Source organism: Thamnophis elegans, chromosome 2, assembly GCF_009769535.1.
Source record: "Thamnophis elegans isolate rThaEle1 chromosome 2, rThaEle1.pri, whole genome shotgun sequence".
NCBI lineage: Eukaryota > Metazoa > Chordata > Lepidosauria > Squamata > Colubridae > Thamnophis > Thamnophis elegans.
The window spans coordinates 117,066,801-117,081,135 of NC_045542.1; the positions used below are offsets into that span (position 1 = coordinate 117,066,801).

The 14,335-nt window shown below is 39.1% G+C and overlaps 2 protein-coding genes across 3 annotated transcripts in view; one reads left to right on the forward strand and one right to left on the reverse strand.

The window, feature by feature from the left end:
* Positions 1-14,335, reverse strand: part of KBTBD12 (kelch repeat and BTB domain containing 12) — a 66,471-nt gene that overhangs the window by 12,064 nt on the left and 40,072 nt on the right. The window contains exon 6 of the mRNA XM_032210086.1: positions 12,899-13,096. Coding sequence (XP_032065977.1) covers positions 12,899-13,096 — 198 coding nt within the window. The remainder of the gene's footprint in view (positions 1-12,898; positions 13,097-14,335) is intronic.
* MGLL (monoglyceride lipase) overlaps positions 8,558-14,335 on the forward strand; it is a 162,806-nt gene continuing 157,028 nt past the window's right edge. For both annotated transcript variants that reach the window (XM_032210085.1, XM_032210083.1), the window contains exon 1: positions 8,558-8,781. Coding sequence is in view for 1 of the 2 variants with exons in the window: in XM_032210083.1 (XP_032065974.1) it covers positions 8,706-8,781 (76 nt within the window). In the remaining variant the exon portion in view is untranslated. The remainder of the gene's footprint in view (positions 8,782-14,335) is intronic.

Here is a 14,335-nt window from a genome sequence, read left to right on the forward strand (position 1 = left end):
GTATGATCAATGAAGTCAAGATGGCAGCCACGATGACTTTCTGAATGAATAAATGAATAGCATAGAGCTGGAAGGGACCTTAGAGGTCTTCTAGTCCAGCCCTCTGCTCAAGCAGGAGAACCTATAATATTTCAGGTAAGTGGCCATCTAGTTTTTTCTTAAAAACCTCCAATGATGGAGCGCCCACGATTTCTGAAGGCAAGCTATTCCTCTGGTTAATTGTCCTCACTGTTAGAAAATTTCTCTTTAATTCCAGGTTGCTTCTCTCTTTGGTTAGTTTCCAACTATTGTTTTATACAATATATATGTTGCTTAGTTGCTTTACTTACACTATTGTGTATGCTTCTTGATTTTGCCCACAGATACCTTTGGCCATGCCAATTCTCCAAAAGAAATGCATCGTCATAACCCATGAGAGCATGTATGAAGCATCTCTCTTCAAACCCAATGTGGCCTTATTTTCCTGCTTACGAACTGACCGAGCTGTCTTCTCCTGTGGCACGACAAAACTGCGCTCGACTAAGCCGCACCCGATTAAACCGTGTCGCTGATGTCATCAACAGGGCGACAACAGCGAGCGCGGAGAAAGAAGGGCGGTTTAAATAGCGCTTTGAAAGCAAGCCGATTCAACTTAAGGTAAGGGTTAGGTTTAGGGTTAGGTTTAGGGTTAGGTTTAGGGTTAGGTTAAGGGTTAGGGTTAGGTTTAGGGTTAGGTTAAGGGTTAGGGTTAGGTTTAGGTTAAGGGTTAGGATTAGGTTTAGGGTTAGGTTAAGGGTTAGGTTTAGGGTTAGGTTTAGGGTTAGTTTAAGGGTTAGGTTTAGGGTTAGGTTTAGGATTAGGTTTAGGGGGGTTAGGTTTAGGGGTTAATTTTAGGTTTAGCGTTTACAGCGTGCTTCTGTCTCCGTGCTGTTGTCGCGCTGTTGATGACGTCAGCTACGCAGTTTCATCGAGCGCGGTTTAGTCGAACGCGGTTTTGTGGTGGAACCATTTTCTCCAATTCTCTCTCATGATGGTAATCCTGAATCAAGTTAGACTGATAAATAAAGACCCAGGCTGAGGATGGACTTGAGCTTCCATGGTCTTAGTCCACCAACTTGCCTCGCTATTCTATCTCCTTTTCATAATGAGTGTGATTTGGTGTATAGTTTCTGATTATTTATTTACTGCTTATTTACACTTGAACAATTAAGATTCAACAAATTAGTATTAGTCTTCCAGTTATGAGAGTTATTAACAATTTTAAATCCCCAGCTGGGCATTATTGTTATTTATATGCAAATATATGAGCATGTGAATATGAGCAGTGGGTCTCCTGGATTGGACCCTTGCCCTCCTAGGTTAGCAGTTTGTTCTCATGGTGGTCAGCCAACTGCACAAGGAAGCCCACTAGCCTCCCAGCAGATGGCCTTCAGAGGCAGTTACACTGCCATGACACTGATGCCTTTCACAACTCAATCATTTTCTTTCTCTACATGTTGCAACCTCTCCTCAGAGGGAAACTGCTCCATCTTAATTGGCCTCCACTATACCTTCTCCTGCTCTACCATATTCCTTTTGTGGTGCAGTGACCAGAACTGCACACAATATTCCAGATGCAGCCATGCCATTGAATTATATCAGATCATTCTAACATTGCAGTCTCTCTTTTCATTACAATCCCTTATTATTCCTAACAAGCTGTTGGCATCTTTTTTTACAGCTAGATATGCTGTGTCAACACCATCATTTAATCTATTTTCTCATCATTCAGTGCTAGCCCTGATTCCATTAGTTTATATGAGTAATTACAAGCCTTGGCACCAATATGCATCGCTTTACACTTGCTCATATTGAATGATATTAATCATTTGATGGTCACCGTCCTAATGTGCAGTGGTCCCTCTGGAGATCTTCACAGTCCTTTTTTGTTTTATCACTCTGAAAAATTTAGTGTCATCAGTATTCCACTAGTTATGCTGATTCCACATCTAAAACTAGTGCTTTTTATGTCCTAAAGAGAAAAATGCTAAATGTTTAGCTTGAAGGAAGCCACCTTACTCAACATGGGTTTAGTTCGATAGGAAAGGCATCTATAATACCTGTATACTGCCAATCAACAACATTTGCTGTGTCAGTAGATTCATGGCAAAAGCTTAGGAACACAGCTTGTAGGAAAACTATAGGTGCCACTTGCTTACTTATACATAGTTATGGAAGTTCATTTTAAGAAAACTGCTTCTCAGGGTAATAAGGCCACATACCGCACAGTGGATTGATACAAAGATGCAAATGCAAAACAGGATTGCTGAAATTTTCATGGGTGAACAAGTTGACTATCAACTGGAGAATTTCAGTACTTGTGAAGCCAGGCTGTAATTGGGAAGTAAGATGAATAAGATGGGGAGAAGTTCATCTTGCATTAATGTTATCATTAGCCCAATATTAGCAGAATCAGCACACTTAAGAGGCAAATTGCAGTCTGACTGCTTTGATGGGGAAAGACTTGCCTTGGTATCAGCAGATTGGCAAAGGAGGTTAGCTCTTTATAATGAGCTCTCTTGATGCTCATTATGATTAGCTTGAAGGAAATTAAGGGCAAACTTTATGATTGAGTTCCAGGAACAGCTCCATGCTCAATTTTGGGCTCTCAGATCTCAACTATATTGCCCCAGTTTTGCTTTAGGGAGTTATTTAAGAAGTCATATCTTCCTTTCTGAAATTTACTTCAGAAGTAATTCTGACATTGGACCATCAGACAACATTTCTTACTAAAGAAGTTGTCATTCTACTTCAGGAATGAATAATAAAGGCCTTTCCTGACTGCAGTATTGTAAAACATAATTTATGTTTTTATTAGGATTAGATTGGAGAAAATGCATTTCAGAATTTGATATGGGCAAAACTGGATTAAGACAGGAAGCAACAATATCATTTGCAACCAGTTCCTTTTGAATTTTTTCTTCAAAATATTGTGTGCAGTCTTAGCTAAGAAGCCAATGCAAGATTTTAATTTGGAGGGAAGGAAGAAAATGTGAAGTTTTTTGGGTAAGTTTGTCAGATCTTTCTCCAGAGACTTCAGACTTTGAGAGACCAATTCAAGTCTTAGCAGGCTGCCAAATAAATTCTTAACTCTGGTATAAGCAGAAAAATCGTTCTCTACTTTAATGTGAAATTTATCTGAATATAACATTCTGTAGCTCCAGCCTGAACTTAAGTATTCCAGCAAATTTGAAGATCTTCCACCTGCCAAGCTGTAGCAATTAAGGGTGGATGGAAGAAAAGGAGGAATCAAATTCAGGAAAAGAAGAGAGTCACCCCAAGTTACCCATCTCTCTTGCTTTCACTATTTATATATGCTTGATTTTCTTTCACCAGCAAAATGCTTGCTTTTTACTAACTTTTTCACTTTAGAATTAGTCTTCATTTTAACTAAGTCTTTCATATTGTTTATATGGCATTTTCTTCACAGGGCCATCTTATTTTCAAAGATTTTAAAAATGATATTTGGGATTTTTGAACCAGTGTCCAATATCCTTTTGTAGTACTGTGAATAGGTGGAGGATAGAAAATTAGGTCAAATATATAAAACTTAAAATAACTGGCACAATTTAACTGCTATTGTCCATATTATTTTGTCCAGACAGGTTCAAAGAATAGCCAGCAAACAACAACAACATCAGTTCCATTGTTCATTCTTTTAATGTGAACTTGCAACTCTGAAACTGCCTGGAGAGAATCCTTGTAGTTATTGGCTGACTAAAGGGAATAATAAAATTGACCTCAATTTAAATCTGTGCAATTCTTGATGTCAAGTTCATAGTTCTGGAAAATTCTGATAACAATTTCACACCATCCTTTTTCGTGTCAAGTGGCACGAAACAAAAATCACCAAAACCTCCATTGGGCAAGTAGCAAAAAAGTGGAAAAAGCTGCTGTAAATGGAACAATGAAAATAAAAATGCTTTGCTTCTTTAAGATTCTAAGTAATTTTCATGCCAACTTCATTTCCCATGGGTTTAATTGGTTCATTAAAGAACTGTGAAAAAACAATATGAAACATGGCCCTTTCCTTTATCTCTGGCAATTCAGTCCACTGCTCCAATGGAGATGATCTGGTAATCACCAGAGAATGCTTGCTGTCTGGCTTTCATTGTTCACTATGCCTCTGCAACAAAATTTAAAATGGCAATAATATGCTTCAAAACATCTTTCCAGTATTTGATTTCTGGCTCTCAGTACATTCATTTATTGTACATGCATCATTCTTCTGTAAAAGTCATGCTCCTTTGGTGTTGGATATTTTCTTTTTTCATTCTTCTTGACAGTTTGTTCATATTTATTCCAGTTTGAAAAAAAACACTTTGCATATCCATGGATAAATGAAAGCTTACAGGCAAAGCAGAAAATATTTCCTGCTAATACAGATTTCCAACTGTATATATCTCCATTGGATAATATGCTGAAGCTTCCTAGTTTTCATTAATGTTCTGAAAATATTCATTTCCTCTGTCTGGTGATACAGTTGAAGGATATTTTTCAGTAAATTCTGAGAGTCCTTCTGTCTATAAAGGATGGAGAAAAGGAGTTTGTTGGTGTATTAAATCCTTTGTTGGTCTTAGATTGAGAGCTGAGCTAGAAGCAAGTATCTGATTTTAAGAGGCTGGTGACTCTGATGGAATCCTGATGGAAATTAGAGATTTAATCTGTAACTATTGTCTTTCTGAGTCTGGCAATGAAAACAATTGCATAAGTTTAGGTTGTATTTTTATGGCTTCCTTTCCTTACCTTCTGTCTTTGATGAGAGAGCTGCCTCTGGGGTATAATAACTACACTGTTTCTGCATTGCCCTTTTTGGATTTAACGGCTACTAGAGTTGTATTGTTGTAATGCTAATGGGTAACATTTATTCCTGCATGACATCTATGGAATAAATTGCCACCTATCACCACAGCAACAAGACAATTACATAAGCCCAATAACTAGAAACAATACTGATATTGTTTGTTGTTATTGACAGGTTAGTATGTCTGTTCTTCTGTTGCCTGATTCAGCACAGGCAGAGGCAGTCAATCAGATGTCAACTAGGATTTGTCAGAAGTGCTGCAAAGAATAGGTGGCCCAGTAAGAATGAATAAATATACTTTATTCAGGAACTAAACCTGAACTAAAATCTACTTCATCTAAGGCAGGGATGTCAAACTCACAGCCTGTGAGCCAGGTGCATGATGCACTGACCACGCCCAGTTTAGCGAAGGGGGAAAAGTCGCAATAGTTCACGTAATGCCACCATGATAATGCAAGCTTAACATCCCTCATCTAAGGAGTCACTGAAATAAGTAAAATCACAGAATCTATAATATCTATAACTGCTTAGTCTAGCTTTTTTTTACATCTCACAGCAAAAAGATGGAGTAGTTTATGATGGAAGAACTACCGTAATGCTATTTTTATTGCAAAGTTATTGCAGGATTTGATTTCATCTACAATCTTTCATGATTTGCACCAAACCACAACACAAATGTCCCCATATTTTTTTTTAGCCATGTTTCCATGATGTTGGCCTATCTCACCTCCAGTCCATGAAAGACATTTAAGTAGTCCTTATTTTCCCCAGAGTGAAATGTAGTGCTTCTCCTCTTCAGCAAAAGCTTCAGCAATAGCTGAAAGAGGTATAAAATTGGTTATGCTTTTCTGTCATTTAAAGCAGAGATAGAAAGTCAGGTGACCCAGTTGGAAGAGAGACAAGGGGATGGGGAAGTATCAGAGAAGCATGTTTGGTCCATTTCAGGGTGACTTTGGGCATGCCCGTCCCTTCTGGTGTGAGGTTTGTCTGTTGGCATTCTTCTAAAGAATGCTAAAGATTTCAGACAAGTCTTTTAGATTTCCATCTTTTTCTGGCAACTCTGCTTTTGTTGCATGTAAAGAATTCAGTATCTTCAGTATCTACTAAGAAGATATGTGCCAAAGGCTGGAAAATCAATGATGCTCCAGAAGACTAAGGAGAGCAAATGTTCAAAAAGGAGGAAAACTGGGAAAACTTTAGGTCTGTCAGCTGGACATTTCGTACTGGGCAATGTACTTGAACAGATTATCAAGCCGCATGTTTCTGAGCACTTGGATAGGCATGTTATGATTGACAGGATCCAGTGTGGATTTGTCACATACAAACCATGCCATACTAAGCTTTTCTTTTTTTGTAATAGTATTTAGCTCAGCAGGTCAGGGGAATGCTGTAAAGATAGCATACCCAGACTTCAAAAATTTTTTGACAGAGCTTTTCATGGTATTCTTCCTAATAAAATGGTAAAGTATGTCAGTTAGACTTACAGTGGGCTGAAAAAGTACACGTAAAGAGTGCTCATTAACGGCTCTACTTTAGCTTGGAGGCAAATATTGAGTAGAGTTACAGAAGCTTTTTCCTTCTCCTTGAACTATTCAACATTTTTTTTATCAATGATTGGAGGAGGGAGTTAAGGGAATAATTTAGACAGTCCTTCGGATAACATAAAGATAGGAGGCTGGATAAAATGTTCGATAATAGAAGTTTCAAAAGGATATAGGAAAGCTTGAGCAGGAGACTGAAATGAATAAGATAGACTTTAATTGAGAGGAAAAATATTCAGTATTGTATTTGGGTAGGGAATATGTAAGGTATTTGTGTAGGATGGGGGAGATCTGGCTTGGCAATAGGGTTATGAATATATTTGTCAGCCACATGTCCTAATAGTGTGATGCAGCTGCTAAAAAGTCAAATGCTTTCTTGAGGCACATTAATAAATGCATTGAATCCAGATTATGGGACATAATTGTTTCACAATATTCTGTCCCAGGAAGTCCCCACTTGGAATACTGGGTTCAGATCTGAGTACCAGAATTCTAGTAAAACAGTAGCAAATTGGAACAAATTCAGAGGAATGCTACCCAGATTGTAAGGAATCTGGAAACCAATCCCTGTGAAGGACAGTTAAAAGATTAGGATATGTTTAGCCTACAGGGGGAAAAAAACCCAGAGGGGAGATATAATAGCAGTCAACAAAAATCTGAAGGGTTGTCCCAGGAGAAGAAATGGAGTTATTCTGCATTGCCAGAGGACTGGACCAGAACCAATTGTTAAAATTACGAGGAAGCAACTTCAGATTAGAAATCTGGAGGAATTTCCTGATTGTGCAAGACACTCAAAATGGACTAGCACATGAAATAGTGAATTCTCTTTTCTAGAGGTCTTTAATCACAGGCTGGATTGGCAGCTGTCAGAGATGTTTACTGGATCCTGTACTGCTCAGGAAGATTGGGCTAGATGTTATTCAAGATATCTTCAAACTCAAATAATGGATTATATTTTCATGCAGTTCTCCATGTGTGCAGACCAAGACAATCCTCCTCTAAAACAGACACACAGGCAAAAAATTAATATATTTCTGAGTAGCCCAAGGCAGAGTAGGAAATGAATTTGATCTGTGCTGAATGGGTTACATCACCTCTCAACTTGCCAGTTAGGGCTCAGGGAGAGGAATGTTTTTGCCTTGTTGGTACATTACATATGCCTTTTAATGGAAATAGCCATTTTGATCGTACTGACACGTGCTTGGAATGCTTTAACATGTTCTCAGTAAACTGATTTTGGATTTAGACACTTCAGCTGCCCCAGAATGTTGGTGGCCAAGTCAATCTAGCAATCAGGAGTAATTATAGAAATCACATGATCTCTTTGTCCGAATCATTCCAGTGGCTACTAGTCTGTTAAAATACACGATTCAGAATCATAGTTCTATAAAAATGTAAAGGTACCCTCGAATGACTCTAGGGGGCGGTGCTCATCTCCGTTTCAAAGCCGAAGAGCCAGCGCTGTCCAAAGACATCTCCGTGGTCATGTGGCCGGCATGACTGAACATCGAAGGCACACAGAACGTTGTTACCTTCCCACTAAAGGTGGTTCCTATTTTTCTACTTGCATTTTTACATACTTTCGAACTGCTAGGTTAGCAGAAGCTGGGACAAGCAATGGGAGCTCACTCCGTTATGTGACACTAGGGATTCGAACTGCTGAACTGTCGACCTTTCTGATTGACAAGCTCAGCATCTTAGCCATTGAGCCATGTCCTGGTTCTCTCTCTATATATATATATCCTCATACTATTTGGGATTCTTATTTGAGAAGCCAATTTTTCCAGGCTGCATAATTGTCTGGAGAGGTCCTCCTCTTGATCTTATCAGCACTGAAGGAATATTTGAGGAAACATGAGAAAAAAGGTCCGGTGACTTTTTGAAACATCCTTTCGCAGTTTGGAACTATCAGCCAAGGGGATTCAAACTATTTCCTTCTATGCTATCATTCCTGGAAGGCAAAATGTTTTTATTTAGTCTGCCCTGCAATAGTTGACTGTTGAGTCAAGTCTGCTCTATTAATATATGATGTTTATTAGGCTCTTTTCTGAATTTGATTTTAATCTCATCAGTTGTAAGTTACTCTGAATTATAGGTTGTTTTTTTAAAACTCTAACTAAATAAGCCGGGAAGCAACAGTCAAGGACTTTGGCCCTGTTTTGGTGACTCCGCAATGAAAACACCTAATGAATCTTGTATGTTCATGCTAATATTGTGGTCCTCAGACTCATCCAGCACTAATTCAGATACTAGTCAATTTATTACTGCACTGCGTACATTAAGCAGCAACATATTGCAATACTTTATGTTGGTGTCACAGATTTAAATAAAATCAAATACTGATGGAGAAAACAAGAAAGGAAAGAGTCAATATGTTTCGGCTGACTAACCTTTGGGAATGTGCAGCATATAAACGAAGTAAGTGATTTTTCTGCTTTGGAATCGCTTTCACTATCTTCCCGGGGTTGAAAAGGGGTTGAAAACTATCTATTGTATGCAATAATGCAATATTTTTTTTACTAATAAGACCTCTAGTGATCATTTAGAACATAGGTTAATAGGCCAAGAAAAGGAATGGGAAATTGTAATAGCTCTGAATTTTCCTCCTGCAAACCGCTGGTTTTAGATTTACTGAAATCCTATGGACATTTATGAGAGCTATATGTGTTTATAGTCTACAATTTTTTCAAGAACAACATGTAATTTACAGACTGAAGGAATGTTTTCATGAAGGATGTCCTTCAAAGGAGATATTCCAGAAGTGAAAAGATGGGTGCATAAGTGAAAGTTGACTGCTGAATGGAGAAATCAATAAAGAATAAGAGTTCCTTCAATAATGTTTCAGAATTGGAGAGTTTATTTTCTCACTTTAAAGCATCCATTTTTTTCCAGAGGAAAAACCCTTCCAGATAACTGGAAAACAGGTTCTCTGCACACATTTGAGTTATGCCAATCTGAGCTAACTGCCACATGCCGGTCACAGTCGGTGTTGGTCGGAGGGCAGAGATCGACCCCTAGGCCCCTGAATTATGGGGTGCCACAGGGTTCGGTCCTGTCCCCCCTCCTGTTTAATATCTACATGAAGCTGCTGGGTGAGATCATTTGACGGCACGGGATAAAATACCATCAGTATGCGGACGATACACAGCTGTATCTGTCCGCCCTGTGCCAACTCAGTGAAGCGGTTGACGTGATGTGTCAGTGCCTCGAGGCTGTTAGGGTCTGGATGGGGGTTAACAAGCTTGCACTCAATCCGGATAAGACCGAGTGGCTGGTGTGTTTCCCTCCCACTAATTGGCCAAGTATTCCATCTCTCAGGCTGGGGGGGGGTCAAACAGTACGCCCCTCAGACAGGGTTCGCAATTTGGGAGTTCTCCTGGACCCACAGCTGACTTTTGAACACCACTTGTCAGCTGTGACCAGGGGGGCATTTGCCCAGGTTCGCCTGGTGCACCAGTTGCGTCCCTACCTGAACCAGGAGGCCCTCACAACAGTCACTCGTGCCCTTGTGACCTCAAGACTGGACTACTGCAATGTGCTCTACATGGGGCAGCCCTTGAAGAGCATTCGGAGTCTTCAGCTTGTCCAGAATGCAGCCGTGCGAGCGATTGTGGGTGCACCCACGTTACACCTATCCTCCACGAGCTGCACTGGCTGCCTATTGGTCTTCATATACGCTTCAAGGCGCTAGTCGTCACTTATAAAGCCCTTCATGGTATTGGACCTGGGTACTTGAGAGACCGCCTGCTGCCAATTACCTCCAATAGACCGATTAGATCCCACAGATTAGGCCTCCTCCGAATTCCATCCACTGGCCAATGCCGACTGGCGACCACCCGGAGGAGGGCCTTCTCTGTGGCTGCTCCGGCCCTTTGGAACAAGCTCCCCGTGGAGATTCGGACCCTCACCACCCTCAAGGCCTTCCGCAAAGCCCTTAAAACCTGGCTGTTCCGACAGGCCTGGGGCTAATGAGGTTTTTTTGTCCCCCCTCGAATGGTATGGTTGTTGAGTGTTTTAAATTGTGGTATTGTTTTGTTTGTGTTCTTTTTCTTACTTATACCCCCCCCCCCCTTGACTTGGGTTGTGAGCCACCCTGAGTCCCCTCGGGGAAAAGGGCGGCATAGAAATACAATAAATTCAATTCAATTCAATTCAAAATCACCATGATGCTTTCAGCCTCATGAATGTCTATAGCAACTAAGTTCTGATGCACAGTCAATGTCGCAAAGACAATATTGTTATTCTTGTTGTGGGGTTCTGAGACAGATAGTTTTCCACAGGGAAATTGCTCCTTTGTCTGTCTCTCAGATCCTTAGCTCAACCCCTGTGGTGAAGGAAGGCATTACTGTGCCTTACTCCCATTCTTCATCTTGCTCACTGGGCTTTTGAGGCAGCATTTTTGCTCTAATGCACTATGATCCTTTTTCACTCCTCGCTAAAAACAAACAAATAAACAAATGCAGCAACAAGATCAGGAAGAACAGAATATTGACTGGAGCATCGATTTTTGTTATATTCCCTTGGATAGCTAGAGGGACACTGGGTAATTTCTCAGGAAAAGTGGGGAAGTTTGGTGGGAAGGCAAAAAACACTAGCCTGTCAAAGTAGCCAGTTTGGGCACAACATTAACCAAAATCCAGGGCTGTACAATAAATGTCTAAATGATGTGAAATTCAGATGACATATAGGGCAGTAGGAATCATTGCTGCAGAAAATATGTATGTAAAGTTTAAAGCCTTTGTGACCAAATCATCTAACCTAACCTGAAGCTTGTTGGTGCAAGATAATTTACCTTCTAATTTACACTACCATTAAGGGTATGTCAAAAAATTGATATGGCAGCCACACGATCTAAGTCACTCTCTTTTTTTCTCCATGGACTTCAGGTACTAAGATTTGATTGGCTGCCATATTGACTGTTTGAAACGTCTTCTTGAATGCCTTTTTCTATATATCAATTGTCATGATAAATGGACATGTATCCATAACATGGTCCATACTCCAAACATCTGGAACTATAATGTTAACACTGAACACCTGAAACTGCTTGATTTTTTTAAAAGTAAGCATCAAATACAAATATACTGCTGCTTTAGGAAATTAAGGACATCTATTGTTGCTGTTGTGACTCTGAAAATGCAAAATGGTGGGCTGATTGCTCCATATTGTTCGTTGTTTGATGGGAAATGCTTTCCATGGGGGAATACAGAAATAAGATGATACTGCCCTTAAGTGATTATTAATGTGTTAGCGTATTTAACTTAATAGCTGGAAAAATAAAATGTATAATCGGTCAGAACACACAACTGTAGCTGATTGGTTGGAGAGTGTGGGATCCTGCATGAGGCAATCTACGTTATAATTGGTTGCTGGGTGAGAAGGGAGAGTTTCCTTTCCCCCCCACTTTTTTCTTCTGTGTGCTCTGTGATTTACTCAACAATTTACCTCATGATGGATGTAGTGATGTGCCTGACTATCTTGTTTGCTGTAAATAAAAAAGTAAAATATATTTATTTATATAAAACTACAAGTTTGTGTCAGTGTCTCTGACTCCCTTTGGACACTGGCTGCGCAATTCCCTGATGTAATGTTGCCCTATTTCTGAAAACACAAATGCTGTCCTATTTCATGAGCAAATTTACATCCAATTCTGCAGTTGTTTGTACATATATGGAAAGAAAACTGTTAGTTGTAGTATAGTGATAAAGAAAATTGATGTTGGGAAATACCCAACCAGGAAGAGAGGAAGCCTCAAGCAAGGAATTAGCCTTGAATCGTACAGCTGCAAGAGATTCAGAAGTAATTGCCCCCCCCCCAAGCTTCATGGAATATTATCTATCTGTTTCCAAGAAAAAGCAAGCAGTCTGGGAAGATTCCTGTATTATAGGAAGACTATAATAAAGTAGTTGGCTTCACTTCAACGTATGTGGATCTTGTGGCTTGTGCCTGGCAATTGTTATACAGATTATAAGGTAGAACTGATATTGGCGATATACCCAACCCACACATAAAGCTTTTTAGTTAACTTTTCCCATAATTTTACTCTAACCTATGACATTGTTCTGATGATAAAATGAAGGGGTGAGGGAGAGAGAAAACATATACAATGCAAAAAAACCCTCTGAAGGAAAAGTGGAATTGTAAATGTAGATAATAAATAAATGGGACTGCAGACAATATGCATATGGAAGAATTTATATCATGGTCAAAGTTGTTTAATCATAACTGCTCTACGATTATAAGGATCTATTTGCAGAAATGTATGAGACTTTGACTTTTCAGTAAACTGATATAAATTTGAGATATTCCCAGTTACTATCACATAGGACTAGTAGAGGTAGAAGTCCTATATAACTAAGTTTTTTGTCAAAATGATGATAGATAGATAAATAGATAGATAGACAGACAGACAGACAGACAGACAGACAAATTAAAATATGGATGGGATGCAATGTAAGTTAGGATAGTGATATTTAAGGTGATTTTTGAAGGTACATTGCAAACATAACAACATTTTCTTTGGATTTCTCCAGACCTGTTCCATGAAATCCTCCACAGACGTAGAGTTTTCCTTCCACAGCACCAGCACAGGTAGAGTTGGTTCTTAGGGAAAGAAGAGGGTAAGGCATAGGTGGTCCTTCTCGCCAGTAGTTCCTATCAGGGTTATAGATCTCCACGACATCAAGGCATTGCCGTGCTTGCCCTCTGTCACGATCAAGGCAGCCAATTCCACCTGCAGAGGGAAAAAGAGATTCCAAAGAGAATAAAAATAGCTCATCAGAATGAATGTTCTCACTTTCTGGTGGCTAAGTTATCATTTTCTCTCCAACTTCAATGTTGTTTTGCTCTTACAAAAAGAAATAATCCAACATTCTATGAGGAAGGAATAATCGTGCATATTGGGGGGAGGGGGGAATCCCCTTCCCCTTAGAAAAACATGCTAAATTTGTACTCCAAAGCAGAAGACTCTCTAAAGTATTCAAGATGAATAAGTAAATAAACGAGAATCACAAAATGATGGAAAATAAAATGGGGAAAAATGAGAATGTTCTTTGAATATTTAATTTTTGGGAAATGCAGACTCTAAGGAATGCATTTATCAGCATCGCATTCCTCCTCATTGTCATATAAAAACAATGAATGTGTTATCTCTCTCATTTTCACAGATACAGAATAATGTGGTTTTATCTTGTAAAATATGATATCTGCAGAACCGAAGTGAATTGGAGGATGTGACTTTTATGCCATGGAAAAAAAATAAAAACACATTTGCTACACACACACACACACACACACAGACACACAGACAGACACACACATAATTTGTTTTTCAAGATTGTTAATTAAGCATAAGAACAAAAGAACTCACTGCTTTCCTGTCAGAAACTTCCTAAAATCCTTTGTCAACTGCAGCTAAAACAACAACTATCTTTAGAAAACAACAGAAAGAAATATTTTTTTAGGGTGTACTTAAAACATTCATCCAAACTGTTCAAATGACAATTCAGAACTGCCTTCAAGGACAAAAAGGGGAAAGAACCTTAATGGTTATACATTAGTAAACTCTCCTAGCATCAATAGAGGGACCTAGATGGTTTAGGCCATATACATGGATCATACATGATTTCCCACAATTCTATGGAAGAATTTCATAGGATTATATGCTTTTAAATCACATCCAAGAATGAATACAAAATTTTTTGTATTTTTCTTAAGAAAAGTTGCACATAACCCTTCCCAGAATATCCTAGTTTTAGACAGAGAGAGTTAATTTGGGGAAATAAATTGGCATATATACTATTCGTTTTTTTACAAGGTCAGCATTTCAATTATTAGGAAATGTAATTAATGTTTGCACCGCCTACAAACAAGTAATTGTGACCTGTGACTTATCACTTAGGGGAACAAACCACTCGCATACCTAAATTCCACCTTGCATCCCCTGGGGGTTCAGGTTGGGAACTCCTGGCCT